Here is a 16,748-nt window from a genome sequence, read left to right as displayed (position 1 = left end):
TCGTCACCGGAAGTGACGACAATGTCGAAGATGACGTTACATCAGACAGTGTCATTATTTTGGATATGGCTAACGAGGCTTCAACGAGTGTTTAGAAAATAATGTCACTTATTAATCTCTTTTTCATTTTGAATGGGATGCAATATTGAATTATAACACTATTTTGAAGATTTTATTTAAAATATAACTATGTTGGTCTAATAATTTTGAAATATAAACGAAAATAATAGATAATTGCTTGTTTTTAATGCACCAGTCAATTGTAACCACGGTCCCCCAGGTCCGGGGGTATACCGGGGATAGCCGGGGAAATGGGCCGATTTTTTACCTTCCAGGTGGCCCCGCAGTGCCGGGTGACTGCGGTGGTTTTGTCTTCACGCAAAATATAGCGAGAAATTGGCCTTATCTAGGGTCCCTTGGGTGCGGGGGCTTTTTGCGGGGGGTTTACCAGCAGATCGTCCCCGCTATTCCCCGGACCTGGGGGGCCGTGGTTAAAAATGACTGGTGCATAATATTAACACTTATTATATTCAGATTTATGCATATGCCTACATTTAATGTAGAATGAGACACAACTTCCATCAGCAATCAAAGATCAGGTCAATATTTGTCTTAATTGAATCAAAGAACGATGTAGCTAATCGGATAACGTGTTATTAACCGACCTAGCGATGCTGTGAATGAAGTGATCTATGACCATAAAATTAACTAAAGTTGGATATTCAAAACCATCTTAGCTTAACATTCAAAACGGCAATTTCGCTATTTCGAGCTGGCTGGTCAATTGGATTTTGTCATTTTCAATGTCGAGCTGAAATAAGCCAGCTGAATGATGAGTCAGCTTAACATTATATATTGAATTTCGAGCAAAACGCCGATTGCTGATGGATGGTGGCAACTTGACGCACGCCAACTTGACGCATAGTGAAAGAATAGTTACTCATCAGTTTGTCTTTATGCACCAGTCAATTGTAACCCACGCCCCCCCCCCCCCAGGTCCGGGGAATAGCGGGGACTTTGACTTTCGGTCGAGCCAACCCCGGGCAAAATCTGGGACGAACTGATGGTAAAATCCCCGTCAAATGCTCCCGCACCCAAGGGACCCTAGAAAAGGCCCATTTTCCGCTATATTTTGCACGAAGACAAAACCACCGCATTCACCCGGCACAGCGGGGCCACCTGAAAGGTAAAAACACGGCCAATTTCCCCGGCTATCCCCGGTATACCCCCGGACCTGGGTGGGTGGGTGGGGGGTCGTGGTTACAATTGACTTGAGCATTAATGTAAAATGTAAAGTAGAATCAAGTCAAGTCAAATCCGTTTATTTACCCACATAACTATAAATTAAAGAAAACGGTGGTCCAAAAAAATCTTAACAGACAATCAAGAAGTACAGTGGACTAAACATAATAAATAATAACATTCGCACATAATATATATTTCTCAGGGTGGATTCAGGAATCGGCGTTACAGAGGGGGGGGGGGGGGGGGGGGGCGTAACTTAGGGGCACAACTTTTAGAATTACGCTCCTCCCTCAGTGCCGAAATTTAAATACTAAAACATGTTGGCAGGGGAGGGGGGAGGCGAAGTAAATATAACAATTTCCAGTCTGAAAACTATTTTGAGCGTATTTTATTACTTTTTTTCTCCGATATCGACATGTAAAGTACACCTATCCCCACCCCTGGACCCGCTAGTCTTTCCTGTTATATATATTATCATATATGCACGAGTAGGATATCAACCAGCAGCACCCAATTGTAAAAAATTGGTTAATTCTTTAGTTTTTTCAAAGTCAGCCCTAAAGTTTATTGATTGGCCAACACTTATCCAATAATAACTATCAACCAATAAAATCAAAGCAATGCGTAAACTGGCCAACGAAAAGCTGAGTTTTATCGACTAACTTCTCCAAATTTTATACATTGGTAGATTATAACTCGGCTGCAGCAGCTCATTGATAACAACATCTATCCTCATTGGTCAATTAATTGGGGGAATATCTAAACGGAAAACAACAATAATGGACAAACATTCAGCAAAATAAAACACTTATTGCTAATGAAAATAAAAAGAAACACACTACATGTATAAAATAATAAATAAAATAGTTAAATACATACAATATATATATATTGGGCAGTAACTCCAGTATCTAATTAAAAGCTTGCCAGAAAGTGGAGTAATAACACACTTAAGTAATACTTCCTGAAACAGTATAAGTGGTCATTTTTTTTTGTCCAATGAGATGGCAGTAAACTTTATGCCAATATATGTTTTCAGTAAATCAGCAATCAGCCATTATTGATTTAAATCAGGTGAACCGGTAGATATAAACAGTGGCTGGACCACTAAGTGGGTAGTTTACACAATAGTTTGTACACAACTAAAAAGTAAAAGTTTGTTAGTATGTACTTTAACACAATACTTTTTGGTTATGCAACTGTGTCGGATCAAATTATTTATTTTTGTAAGTACATATTAACAACCTTTAACCATTTCCTTAAATATCAGGTCTGAACTTTTTTTGTACTGAGTCTGTTCACTTGAAGACGATGGTGTATTCTGGATAGGCCTGAGTATCACTGTAGATGACGAATTCCCCTGGGTTTGCAGGATCATCACACGTCGAGTTATACCTTATTGAAATAAATTGGATTTAAAGAAACTGCATTGCATTTTTCTTTTAACTATGGAGGCTGATGACTGCCATTTCGTGTTTTCGCATTGAGCGGCGAAACGGCGAAAATACGCTAAGTGAAGGGGTGAAAGTGCGCCAAGTAGCGGGGCGAAAATACGCGAAGTGGCGGGTCGAAAATACGGTAAGTGCAGGGGCAAAAATGCGCCAAGAGGCAGGGCAAAAATGCGCCAAGAGGCGGGGCGAAATTGCGCCAAGAGGCAGGGAGGCAGGGGAAAAATGGGCCAAGGGGTGAGGCAAAAATGTGCCAAGATGCAGGGCAAAAAGGCGCCACAGGGCGGGGCGAAAATGCGCCAAGAGGCAGGGCAAAATGCGTCAAGGGGTGGGGCGATAATGCGACTAGGGGCTGGGCGAAACTTGTCGTATCTTAGCTCGGTCACTTGGCACTTTATCGAATTTTCATACTCCACTTCGCTGCAACAAATGCGAAAACACGAAATGACAGACATCAGCTTCCATAGTTAAAAGACTGAACATATTCAACAACAAAAACAACAGGGCAATGTCAGGCACAAGTACTGAACATTAAGAGAATCCTCGTATCTCATATTGTTTGTTTATGTTAAAATCTCGTCTTTAAGTAAGTTTTATGTTGGAAACGAAATCTTGGAAAGCGTTTAATCTAAATTTGTAAAAACGGACGGCCATGATGGTGTAAGCCGGCTATATAAGTAAAATAAAGACCTGCTTGTTTGCCTGAATGTGGTTTCGTAAACTTTGTTTTCGATAAAGCAAAACAAAACAAATGTTGCATCCCCGTCCGCACAAAGACATACTGTAAGATAGTGATGTAACGATTATCGAGTACAATCGATAAATCGTCTTTGACAATGCTATGTCGGCGACAATCGATAGTGGTTGTCCACAATCGATGTCGCTATTGTTACTTCCGGTAACTAGGTATTTTTTGTTTTGTGGTAAAAGTCGAGTAAATGTCAATTTTTCTTTTAAGTAAATTCTCGTTGATTTCATTTTAACAAGGGAGGTCACTCTCTTACACAAATGCGGTGAATGTAAACACTTTTGCTTAAAAACTTACAAACTCTCCCAATATTTCAAATTGTTTTAAATTGATTATATATTTCATAAAACCTTCTTCAATTGCCTCTCCCTTTGGTGTAGTGGGTCTGGTCTTACCTGCAAATACGGGGAATCCCGGCACGATGCATTCTGTTTTTGAAACCTTTTTTGGTATCGTTTGTAATAATAAGGGTAGTAATGTCATGTGCGTCCAGGTTTCCTGGTTCGTTGTGTGAGGTGAAAAACGTCCTCGATTCGGCGAGTATAACCATTGTTTTCTTAACGTTAAAACGATATCTTTTAGAAACGACCTTCTGCACCTAATGAAGAGCAATTGCTAATTTACGAAGAGGCTTGTTTTACATGAAAAGCATGGCCGTATTATCACCTAAGATAGTGCGGTAGACGTACTTTTCCAGACGTGATTCACCTACGAAAGCCGAGGAAGCCGTGATTCACCTACGATCACGAGAAAGCCATAACTCACCTACAATATTGAGGTAACCATGCTTCACCTGCGATAACGAGGAAGCCGTGCTTCTTCAGAGTTGCCACCGAAGTCTTGCACGGCTAGATCAGCACGAAATTTAGGCTCAGCGAGCCTGGTAACCTTTTGCATGGTTGGATTGTATACAGGAATGGCCGGAGTTTTACACAACTAGTTTATGTAATCAAGCCTGCTAGATATGAAGTGAAATAAAATTCACAATTTTGGCTTCAAATTTCGAATCATAGTGAACTTAGGACATTTCTATACAAATATCATTTCCTTTTTCATGTAATGATGCATTTTCTGCATTAAGCTAAGCAAATTTATTGTTAAGTTTCTTGGCCACTTTATTTCATTTTCATTTTCTTTATGTTTGTATCAATTATTTGCCCAAAACTGTATCAACTATTTGCCCAAAAAGTCAATAATAAATAAACGGACATCTTCATACGGTGTTTAAGTATTTCAAATGGTGCTTTATGCGGGCCACCGATACAAGACCTAAATGCAGTGATATGTCTGCCGCATACTGTATGCGGCGGCGTGGTGCCTCCATGTCGCACTGTATACGACACTGTTTCAGAACTGTTGATATTTTAAGAGTTAATCTATCATTTTCTGCCGGTATACAACGTACAGTAATATGTTCATTCATGGCCATATTTTCGCACCTTTCATTGTGATGGCCAATGGCTTTACTGTATATCATTGTTGTTATAATAATACACTTATTTATAGAATATTTAGTAATAATATAAATAGACTGAATAAGCAATAAACGGAAGTCATAAAAATAAAAATAAATATCTAAAATAAGTCAATTAACTCATTTTTAAAGAATTGTTATTCCAGTATAAAGCTCTTAAATTATAATACTACAACATGTCATTTCTTTTCGTACCACTGCATGAATTTATACAAATAAGATTTCCACGGAAATGTAATATAAATCTGCCATTTAAACATTCAAGTTTTGTATTATGATAAAATCCCAGGGTTTCAAATCTTGGGTGAATTTGTACGGGAACTAGCGGTGCTGGTTCTCGAGCCTGGCTCTCAGAGCCACCGCTCGTACGTGTGATCGTGCATGGTACGAGATCTGTCTTCTCTCTTCTGTCTTTCCTTCTGGCTCAATGAGCCACCATCGAACATGTGTATGTGGTCGCATATGTTTCGAGATCTATCAAATCTTTATAACTTTCTTATCTTTGCCTCAATTCCCCACACTTTATCTTGCCATTACACATCCTCCCCTCTTTTCTTTTAAAATATTAAAACCTTTCTTATGTGCTTTCAACCTCTCAACTTCCACAGATTATCTCCTTCCTCACTCTTCTTCTGTTGTCACTTCACACTTTCGCCTGTTACTCTCCCATATCTCCAACAATATCTTAACCACATTATCTTGTCTTTCTCCTCTCTCTAAATTCCCTTCCAACTCGTATCTCTCTCCCCTATCTTTCTTCCCTCCCCACCCTTTCTTCCCCTCTTTATCCCCAAACTTTCTCCCCTCCTCTTTCTCCCCCTCCTCTTTCCCCTCCTCATTCTCTCCTCTCTTTCTCCCCCTTCTCTTTCCCCTCCCCTTTCTCTTCCTCTTTTTATTTCCCTCCCCTTTCTCTCTTCTCTCTCCTTCCCCTTCTTTCTCCCCTCCCATTCCTCTCCTCCCAATCTTCCCCTCCTCTTTCCCCCTCTTTCTCCCCTTCCCGTTCTCTCCTCTTTCCCCTCCTCTTTCTCTCCCCCTATTTCTATTCTTTCTTCCTCTTCTCTTTTCTTCTCTTTCTTCCCTCCACTCTTTCTTCCCCTTCTCTTTTCCCCGTCTTTTTCTCTTCCCTCTTCCTCTCCTCTCTTTCTTCCCCCTCTTTCTTCCCTCCTCTTTCTCGTCTCTTTTTATCCCCTCTTTACCCCCTATTTTCTTTCCCTCCCTTTCATCTCCAAGACTTTTCCCCTCCTCTCTCCCCCTTTTCTCTCCCTTCTCTTTCTTTTCCCTATATAGATATATACAACAATTTATCTTTAATCACATAATTCCAATAAAATACAGGTAGGGGCGCGGAAAAAAAAACATTTTCAGGGGGCTTTAACTAATGAACTCCAGACGAATGGTATAAGTCACTTCGAATCAAGCATGTCAGTTTAGACAGTCAACAATTTCTTAAGTCTTAAATTTAGTTCGTCACAACCTTAAGTAAACACTATTTCAATTAAAGATTAACCGTGTCTCCCTTACTATATTACCGCCAACATGTAATGACAATTCTTTTTTTAGCAGGGAGTTTTGATGTTCTTATCAAAATGACTTTTTATACGTGTTATAGTACACTTACAAAGATAAGGATAAACAATCGACGCATTTTAATTGTTATTTTAGTGTGCCATAGATATACAAGATTTGGGATGAACATGGGTTCTTAAAATGTACATAATGAACCAGTAAGCATTTTCTTAAATGTGCAGATCTATCTCCAAAACTGGCGATCTGCACTCGGAAAACGATGATAGTACCCTTCACTGACCAAAACGATCAGATGAAATTAACACTAAGAGAACGGTATAAAATCGTAGTTTTGGAGAGTAAAGTGCATTGAGTGAACCGGTAAGCCTTGCATTGTTTTTACGAGATATTTTAATACAGACATGATTTTCAGCTAAGACAAGCGTCATCGTAAACAAGCAATTGCTCTCCATTCGGTGCACAGGGTATTTTCAAAAATATTTTTTTTTAACATATTGAAAACAATGGTTACATTCATCGAATCGTGGATGTTTTATACCCAAAACAATGAACCAGGGAACCTGGACGCACCTGACATTATTGCCCTTGATTAACTAATTTACTTTTTGTGTGTGAGAGTTTTATGAAATTAAGATATTCTTATTAAATGTTCAATATAACAGGTAATTGAATGTTAAGCTGGTTCACATATATTTAATATGCTTTCCATGGTTAAAATGCTAAGATAACTTTCGATTATTGTCCGATAGTAAGTCGAACTGCTTAGTCCGGTTCGATTCGATTATATTTTAACACTACAAGTGTAAGATATTTTTTATTCTTTTAATCGTGAAATGATTTGCAAAATTTAAGCTCACCTATCCGTCTGTGATCCCGGAAGTAGCGGCGGGTACCTATCCGTGTAGCCCTTGTTCACTTGTACACTGTCCCCGACGAGAACCCTGGCTTGGTACACGTGCTTGTAGCCTGCGGCGTCGACGGGCGAGTAGCTGGCACCGGCGGAGTACTCGGACTTCACGGCGAAGTAGACGCCAAGACCGTAGTACACCGCACCTATAAAATGTGAAATTCATATGTCAAGTTTTGAAAGAACCGGCCCCAATATAACAAACCTACCGCGCCTTAATGATATTAATTTTGCAAAGCACGTTTAAAAAGAACCGCCCCCCATCCAATGAAACAAACATACTTAAGTGAATTCTCAACTAGGGCTGGTATTCAATATCGGTATTAATTGGATTGAAGAACGATGTAGCTAATCGGATTAATTGTTATCAATCACTGACCAATAGAGTGAATGAAGTCAGAAATGTATGGCCATAAGATTAACTTAAGTTGAATAATGAATACCACCCCCGAATTTCAACTCATTTTACCAAAATCCTAAAAAAGTTTAGCTTGATACGATTTCATTCCATTTATAATACCAGCATAGGACATCTTTAACATTGATAATCAGGCAATTATCACGTTCAAACGAAATTCTTGTTCACGCGTTAGAGAATCAGACAATGAAAAACATTAATTTAGTGTGAAACGTGAACTTAGTGACATTTAAGTAATAAAGCATCATCGAAAGTTAAAATTTTAGTTATAATGCATATTGTTAAAAGTATTAAAAAATGTGACAGGCAATGCTTTACTTTGCCTAGAAGCGTAATTTACGGTATTTAATTATTTTTAGCTTGGATTTAAAAACAATTCTGTTTGAATGAGAATACACCAGTTATTGTTAGGTGTTTATTCATAAAAATGAATAAAATAACTAATTTGAATCAAAGTTGTAAAACATATTTTCCAACATAAAAGGTGTGAATGAATTCCTTTAAAATATTGCATTATAACACCTTACCAAATGTCTGGCCCGAATAGCTTCTGTTGAAACCATAGACGTTGATGGATTTTTCGTTCTGCACGTCATACCCGTGCCAGAGGCGCCGCTCAATGTCTTGGACGCCCCTTCCGGCTAGCTCCGCATCCAACTGCTGCTTCCGGGTCATGTACTGTTGCCAAAGGGAGCGATTCTGGATGCGCCGTATCTGCAAACGTATTTATTAAAACGAGGAATTAATGATGTGAAATACGAATGATATATTGGCAGTTACACTGGGTATGACAATAACAACAACAACAGAAGCAGTAGCAGCAGCAGCAGCAGGATCATAACCATTTGGAGATTTTGTAACCCTATTTGAACTGCTAAAATAACATCAGGTTTCCTATGTATAACGACATTGTCATCATAAGTAATAGCACAACCACTACAACCACTACACAACAACATTACCACCACCAGTACTTCAACAGAAACAAAGGTACCACAAATAAAGAAATAAAATACTATGTCAAATTTCTCACCTCCTTGATATGCTGGAAGCGTGGCCGGTAAGCCCCAAGGGCAGCGATGAAAGCCGCCTCCACCTTCTGGTACTCCTCTTCCGCTGGAAGTACCGGTACCTCCAGCAGGGTGTCCACGTCTGCCATCGGCGCCCAGTAGCCAGGAAGCGCTGAGATACTCCCTGGTTTAGGACAGATAGCATTTTACTCAAATCAGATGATGCCTACCCATTTAGTAAGATACCTTATGCCTTTATTCAGTTTTTCATCCGGAACCAAACTATCTTTCTCTATTTCCTTCCATCTTTCTAAAACAAAGCTACCTTTAATATCCCTTTAACACTCTTCTCAACAGCTTTAGATGTTATTAACATAATCTGTATATGTTTTTGTAATATAAATACCTGTATATTAACAACATGTTCAACAGTATCATGTGCATAATATTTACTGATATAATACTATTGACAAAAGTTAACAAAAAAGTTACCATATGCTGAGGTTTTGGACCACTACTATCACAGAAAACTTTCTCCCAAATAAGATTTACCACAATTGATATTTTTGTTTTAATACTCCAAATAGGATGAACAAATGTCGAAAACAATGGTTCTTACGAAGAATACCGAGTTCAATTTGAAATAAATGAGCATAATACACGGTATTTCTACCTTATGAGACTATAGTAGACATGAGTAAATCTTTTAGCATTCACCAATCATTTAATATTTTTGCGCTTTCTTCCATTAAAAACATTGTTACAATCTTGTTATCAGTATTAATATTTTCCATAAATGCATTATTTAGTAAGTCGTCAAAGGTTTATCAGTAAAAAAAGATTTTTGTTATACATGATTTTGAATAAGAGTGTCACTTTATCATAACCATCCGAATCGCATTGTTCATTTGCGTAAGAGGTCAACGTTTGAAGACAGGACTCACTCTGACATTTAAACTGTAACGAGCCCTACCCTCAGTCAGATCCTTTCGGATGACTGTGACGGCGCTGGTAGAGTCCGTCTTCTTCCCATCATGCACACATTCCGTCCACTTCCGGAAGTCTACCACATACACGCGCTTGTCCGAGTCCGTAAACTTCTTCTCGTTCACTGAAACGAAAGGAAAGAAACGGGACATCTCAAGCTTGACTGCTGAACTCTGCAGACATGTTGGTTTTACATTATAAGAAAACTTTATTGTATTACTTGAAGTTTCAAACACTAACGGTAAGTATTGATTTGCGATTGATGCTTTCTTAATAATTCCAGGTTTATTACGGAGAGGTAAGGGAGAGTAAAATGATAAACCAACTTCATTCTCTGATTACAGATTGCCTATCTTATACTGTAATTTTCACTTGGCTACAATGGATGATGATGATGATGATGATGATGATGATGATGATGACGAGACCACGAACCTTTCTCGTCGAAAGCCTCCTCCAGCATGAAGCTGATATGTCTGGGATAGGGCACCCACAGTTTCCCGCTGTCTTCAGTGTAGTACCACTCAATATGCTGTAAGTAAATTATGGAACTGTGAGGTACACAGACATTCAGGTTACCTTTCAAATACAATAGCATGTGAACTACACGTAAAAAGGAATCAAACCTACATATAATCTAATTCTTTAAAAGCTTCTAATCATTGAATATTAAATATTTACATCCGCACTTGATTTCATGTACGATAAAAATTGCGGTCATTTTGCATGAACCGGTCGACCTTGCATGACCTCTGTAGGTGGAGTTTCCCAGTCACTCAACTGGGAAAAGCATATATATATATGTAAAACACGAAATAAACCATCTAGAAGATTTCCTTGATAAACAGATACTACAAGATTTTAAGTAAAACTATATTAAGTAATGAAAAAGGGAAAATAAAAATATAATGATTGATGCGCATATTGTCTCTCGCAACATGGGTACAAAGTGTTCTTTGAACATCTTGAACGTTTATTGTTGTTGTGGTGAAGGTAAAAGTTGTTGCACTTATGTAGTAGTCAATTGTAACCACGCCCTCACCCCCCCCCCCCCGGTCCGCGGGTATACCGGGGATAGCCGGGGAAATGGGCCGTGTTTTTACCTTTCAGGTGGTCCCGCAGTGCCAGGTGAATGCAGTGGTTTTGCCTTGCGCAAAATATAGCGGGGAATGGGCCTTACCTAGGGTCCCTGGGGTGCGGGGGTATTTGGCGGGGATTTTACCATCTGTTCGTCCCCGCATTCCAGGGATTTTAGCCGGGGTTGCCTGGACCGAAAATCAAAGTCCCCGCTATTCCCCGGACCTAGGGGGCCGTGGTTACAATTGACTGGTGCATTATACGCAGACGACGACAACTTAGCTATGACATAACTTGACACGTTTTCTCAAAGAAACATACGAGCTTGAATAAAAAAAAAATATATGCCAAACTACCTTGAGGACTGTTTGGCCAATATGCCTGGAGAGTTGGTCTCTCCGGCGATCACTGAGATGTTCGAGGATTTTCCTAAAGCATTTTGGGACGTCTTCACCCATACCCTTCACCGTCACCTTCCGTCCCTTGAGGTCAACGTTCACGTCAACGTTGAAAACGTCAGCTAACTCCTCGATACGGGTCTGCAAACGATACCGTATACATTGACCCCATTAACCGAACTTTGCAAAAGTTAAAAACGGTATTAACGGCATTTGTGAACTATTTGATGATATGCTAATATATTTAAAGAAGACAACTACACCTAACACAGTTGGTTAAAATTTTGTTAGAAATACTGCATATTACAAGTATACAGATCAGTAGCGATTTAAAGTAAACAGCGATGTTAACTTTAGCAAGGTTCTGAACCACAGGCCCATTTTTTAATATTGTGTGTTATTGGTATAAGATGGATATTATGAGAAGACGCTTTTCTTGTGTCCTGTATCACGTGTATGAGTTCGGTGTGTAATTTGATCTAATGCTTTTCATGTTATTTTGGAATAAAATTAGGTTCTAGGATATGAGTTTTGTTCATGCAAATAGCTTGCTCGCAAAACCTTTAACAACATTCCAAAAGCGTCGCCAACACGGGGGCGGCGATAAACGCACTCTTCATTGTACAGCTAAACTTCTATGCCTATGATTGATGATGTTATCACCTGAAATTTGTGTGCAAATATATTTTCACTGTTATGTTAGATATGCATTCATCGCATACTAGTCTTATCCTACATTTTAATATAACTTTCACGAATACTAATTTTCGGGCGAAAGGGTCAAAGATCAAGGACTCTTTGACCTTTAATATCTTTTTTTCGGGCGTTTCCGATCAATAACAATTGGACGCATTGGTTTAGCATATTCAAACTTTATATTCATATGTGTCGTGTGTTTTACATACCTCTTTTTAACATTTGGACACCATGGGTTAGAATCTTCAAACTTTGTGTAAACGTATGTCATGTGTTTTTACATACCTTTTTCGTGTAAGTCGTTGGACGCCATGGTTTAAGAATCCTCAAACTGTGTATGCAAATGTGTCGGGAGTAATTACATACCTGGTACCGACAATTTGTTAAGTATTTGGACGCCTTAGTGTAATACTTTCAAACATTGTTTGCGCCGGAGTAATGTGTTTTAACATACCCCTTTCTTGTCATTTTCAATGAGTTCCACATCATCAATATTGTCTTCTCTCTTCAGCTCGACAACAGCAACTCTCCTATCTTTGTCTATCTGATCCTTGATATAGTCAAACCCCTCGTCCACGTTCTTTGTCTTATCGGACACGAATTGCAGAAGAACAAAGTCTCTTTTCCTCTTAGGGGGCACGAAAGGCGCACCACTGTCCTCATCATCTTGTACGTCATCGACTGCTGCTTGAAAGCCAACTTTTTTGCCACCTAAATAATGCAAAAATAAACCAAACACCAAAATGATAAGGTAAAGAAATGGTAACAGATTGTTAGTATGCATTAACTAAAATAAAACGTATGATGCGACACAGTCGCATAACCATTTATTTTATGAAAGTACATACTAAAAATATTAATTTGATTAGTTTTCAACGTTATATTGGGTTAACTAAACACTAACTGGTCCAGCCACTATTAATCGTCTGCTGATTTAATGAATAAATATTAATGTATTGGAAAATTTGAGAAATATTTGACAAACTATAATGTTGACCACTAAATACACACTTTGATATATTTTATTATGTTAAAACATATAATTATGTTTTAATATCTATATGTTAACGCACTTTTTGGTTTAGGTATATTGGCATTCCCACTTCCCGAATTCCAACTGCTCACCACTGATTTGATAGCCTGCAAGGAAAAAGTTCCATATAGCGCGGTTATATTAAACGCGATTTGATTTAACGCTCTTTCCCCTTTTTCATATTTTTTGGCATATTTTAGCTTGATGCTATAAACAAACATTGAAGGTAGAATTACCATTACTTGATTAATATCTTTTCATTTCGCTGAGCTGTCATTCTTTAGAAATGGGGGTTTCCAGTTTCGTTATTGTGAATGCCTCTTTTTGTGAAATTTGAAGAACTAAAATACAATAAAACCCCCATTTAAAATAGCTGCTTCAAGTAATTGTTAAAGGGTGATAACATACAATTACCAAAATAATTGTTTAACGACGAATAATTAACACATCCTGATCAGTTGAGTAAATGCATACTCATAACTTAAACCAGCAAAGTGTTCGAAATTATACTTTGTCTGCTGGGCCAGCCACTATCTAAATTCTCCGATTCAACTGATTGAATTCAATAACGGTTAACTTCTTATTTACGAAATCGAATGAACGACAATCTACATAATACTGCCATTGAATGGGACAAAATATAATTCCGAACTCTAATAACAGATTGTTCATTTATCAATAACCAATTCACTGATTCATGTAAACTACTCACATTGTTTGCATCCTGTGGTCCACCAGGATAGAGAATTATTTTCACGGTAACATCATAATCCGGGTTGGCTTTGCCAAACTCTCCAGCTGCACTGAAAGTTTAGTTTGGGAACAAATACAAGGACCGTTCATGGACTTAGTAGACCTTCTATGTTAATAAACTTTTAAATGGCTTTTTTAATTGCATGACGTATCAAAAAATCGGCCATGTAACGCTAAGACATCAATGAACTTGTAAAACGGCCCTCGTACACTATGAAGTACTGATTCTTTGAACGTCTTAAACAACCCTTATAAACTATGAGTAAACTATTAATTACTGATTCTTTGACCCTCTTGAACAGCCCTTGTAAACTATGAATTACTGATTCTTTGAACTTCTTAAGCAGCCCTCGTAGACTGTGAATTACTGCTTTTTAAACATCGTAAACAACCCATGTATACTACGAAAAACTATTTTTCTCTCAGGGGAGAGTATAATCCGTGTGGAGATATGTGCCCTGTGAAGTTTTGATATTAAGATATGTATGAAATGCCATTTATAGTTATAACGTTAAATGCATTCTATAGTTCGAAACGTATAACGTACCATACGCATGAACAAAAAACGTCGAACCAAAAAAGAAATACATGTTATGTACCTGCAAATGCCCTTCGCGACCAGAGCTGCATCATAGTGGTACCCGCCTGTGCCTATAGTAGGTACAGCAATGGTTGTATATTTGTCCGCCTTCATCATCGTCAGGCATTTCTTAATGCAGTCGTGTACGCTCTAACAATAAAAAAATCTAATTTCAGATTTGTCGTCGTTTTCGTATTCACCGTCCTATCCTCCTCCTCCTCCTCATTCTCCCTCCTCTTCCTCGCATCATCATCATCATCATCATATCATCATCATCATCATCATCATCATCATCATCATCATCATCATCATCAATAACCGCCTCCTCCTCCTCCTCCTCCTCATCCTCAACATCATCGTCATCGTCGTCGTCGTCGTCGTCGTCATCATCATCATCATCATCATCATCATCATCATCATCATCATCATCATCATCATCATCATCGTCATCATCGTCATCGTCGTCATCATCGTCATCATCATCATCATCATCATCATCATCATCATCAAGGGTCAAAGCGATGCTTAATTTATTTTGTTAGAAATACTATGGAGTCTATGGGATTTTGAAAACTATTGAATACAAGTTTTAATTATTGAAAAAAAAAACATGTTCACAGAATAACGACCTTTCGCGTCAAGATTTGAATTTCCATGCTGCGATTTTTTTTATAAGCCCCTAAAATTTTGTGAAATTTCAATTGGTGTTTTTGCGGGGGTAATTTTTTCTGGTGATTGGGATAAACATATATGGGAAAAGGGCCGATATCTGCAATCGTGATACCTCGACTATATATATATTCCATCGAAAACATTTATCCTCGATGGTATTAATGCATTCCTAGTTTTTCATATATAAATAATAACAATATTAATGAAGTGTAGCGTTTTAACATATAATTTGTATAACTAAGCTCGAATTAGACACATTGAAATGTATTATTGCATAAAGAATTATGATTTCTGATAAAAAGTCCTTAAACTACTAAACTGAAATTACTACGCGATCTATTCGCAGCGTAGTTAAATGTAAAGAATGTAAAGAATTCTGATATTTTAAAACCATCCATATACATCCTAAGTAGTTTTCGATGGAAAATGGACGAAGTGTTCCGATTGCGATATCCGGCCCCTCCAAAAGGACATAAACCCCTTTCCCCAAGCACCCTCTTCATACGCCACCAGACCCCCACCCCCTCCCCAGGATGCCCTCCCAACCGCCCCAGACCCCCACCCCCTGCAATATATACCTTTTCTCCAGTATCCTGCTTCCATGTGGGCATGACGAAGTGGTACACTTTCTTACACTTGAGCTTGAAGCCCTGTGTGATGACAATGTTGCCTTCCTTGGCATTTCCCCTCTTCTTACACTCTGCCTCGAACTCCTCCTTTCCGGCAGCCTTGGCGAGCAGCATAGGAATGGTGCCGTTAAGTTTCGGAAAACTCGTTGTTGTATCCATAATGACGTCAGCCTTTTGATCGAAATTATTCTTTTTTTATGTTTTTCTTCATATTGATAACAAACATTTACCCATTCGAACAATAATTTGTTGTCCTTACCAAGAATTCCAGAATATTTCGAACTAAATATTATTAAGAAACATAGTATTTATTTGTGTTTAGAATAATAAACATACTGGCTATATAGATACAAGTGCATTTTAAAATACTGACCGCCATTTGTTCAATGGGACCATAAATGGTTTCCACTCTTGCCTTGCCAATAGACATATTTCCTTGTTCTGTGTCGGGCTTATCAACTGGAGGAGGAGGGTTTGCTGTTGATATGTAATACAAAGATTCCTTTTTAGTAAACAATAAATTTATATTGAATAAGATAAACGCTGTACATATAAAAACCCAGCTGCTCGAAACCAAAGACCAGGACTAAGTTACAATAAAACAATGGAAACTAGAAACAAAGGTCCAGCAGTTCAAAATCAAGCACACTGAATGGGTAACAATGAAATGAACCAAACTACAGGGACTATCCCAGCAGCCCAACACCAAGAAAAGGTCCAGCAGCTCAAAATCAAGCACACTGAATGGGTAACAATGAAATGAACGAAATTACAGGGACTATCCCAGCAGCCCAACACTAAGAAAAGGTCCAGCAGCTCAAAATCAAGCACACTGAATGGGTAACAATGAAATGAAAGAAACTACAGGGACTATCCCAGCAACCCGACACTAGGAACAATGATTGGGTTAGAACACAACAATGGAAACTTTAGGGACAAGCCAAGTTGCCCCAAATCAAGCACAATGATTGGGTTACCATAAAATAACGGAAACACCAGGGGCAATGCCAGCAGCCTAAAACCAGGCACAATTATTTTGTTACTATGGGGTCAAGTTCAGCAGCTCAAAATCAAGCACAATAATAAAGGCCAATAAACACAAAGCGAGTGACACACATGTCCACAAGACACCATGCATTACACATA

At 38.5% G+C, this 16,748-nt stretch overlaps 1 protein-coding gene across 3 annotated transcripts in view; it reads right to left on the bottom strand.

Annotated features, from left to right (window-relative positions):
• Window positions 1–1,509: 1,509 nt before the first annotated feature.
• The window catches only part of LOC128230046 (protein mono-ADP-ribosyltransferase PARP14-like), a 31,226-nt gene continuing 15,987 nt past the window's right edge, over window positions 1,510–16,748 (bottom strand). For all 3 annotated transcript variants that reach the window (XM_052942032.1, XM_052942031.1, XM_052942033.1), the window contains 13 exons: window positions 15,976–16,079; window positions 15,552–15,773; window positions 14,321–14,451; window positions 13,681–13,771; window positions 13,009–13,075; window positions 12,390–12,646; window positions 11,198–11,380; window positions 10,200–10,296; window positions 9,751–9,888; window positions 8,801–8,961; window positions 8,295–8,481; window positions 7,300–7,495; window positions 1,510–2,640 (listed from right to left, as the gene is read on the bottom strand). In XM_052942032.1, coding sequence (XP_052797992.1) covers window positions 2,544–2,640; window positions 7,300–7,495; window positions 8,295–8,481; window positions 8,801–8,961; window positions 9,751–9,888; window positions 10,200–10,296; window positions 11,198–11,380; window positions 12,390–12,646; window positions 13,009–13,075; window positions 13,681–13,771; window positions 14,321–14,451; window positions 15,552–15,773; window positions 15,976–16,079 — 1,931 coding nt within the window. In that variant the 3' untranslated portion in view covers window positions 1,510–2,543. The remainder of the gene's footprint in view (window positions 2,641–7,299; window positions 7,496–8,294; window positions 8,482–8,800; window positions 8,962–9,750; window positions 9,889–10,199; window positions 10,297–11,197; window positions 11,381–12,389; window positions 12,647–13,008; window positions 13,076–13,680; window positions 13,772–14,320; window positions 14,452–15,551; window positions 15,774–15,975; window positions 16,080–16,748) is intronic.

The sequence above is a fragment of the Mya arenaria genome, chromosome 4 (assembly GCF_026914265.1).
Source record: "Mya arenaria isolate MELC-2E11 chromosome 4, ASM2691426v1".
Classification (NCBI taxonomy): domain Eukaryota; kingdom Metazoa; phylum Mollusca; class Bivalvia; order Myida; family Myidae; genus Mya; species Mya arenaria.
The sequence above is the reverse complement of the archived record's forward strand: the minus strand, read 5'-3'. Positions and strand labels throughout refer to the sequence as shown.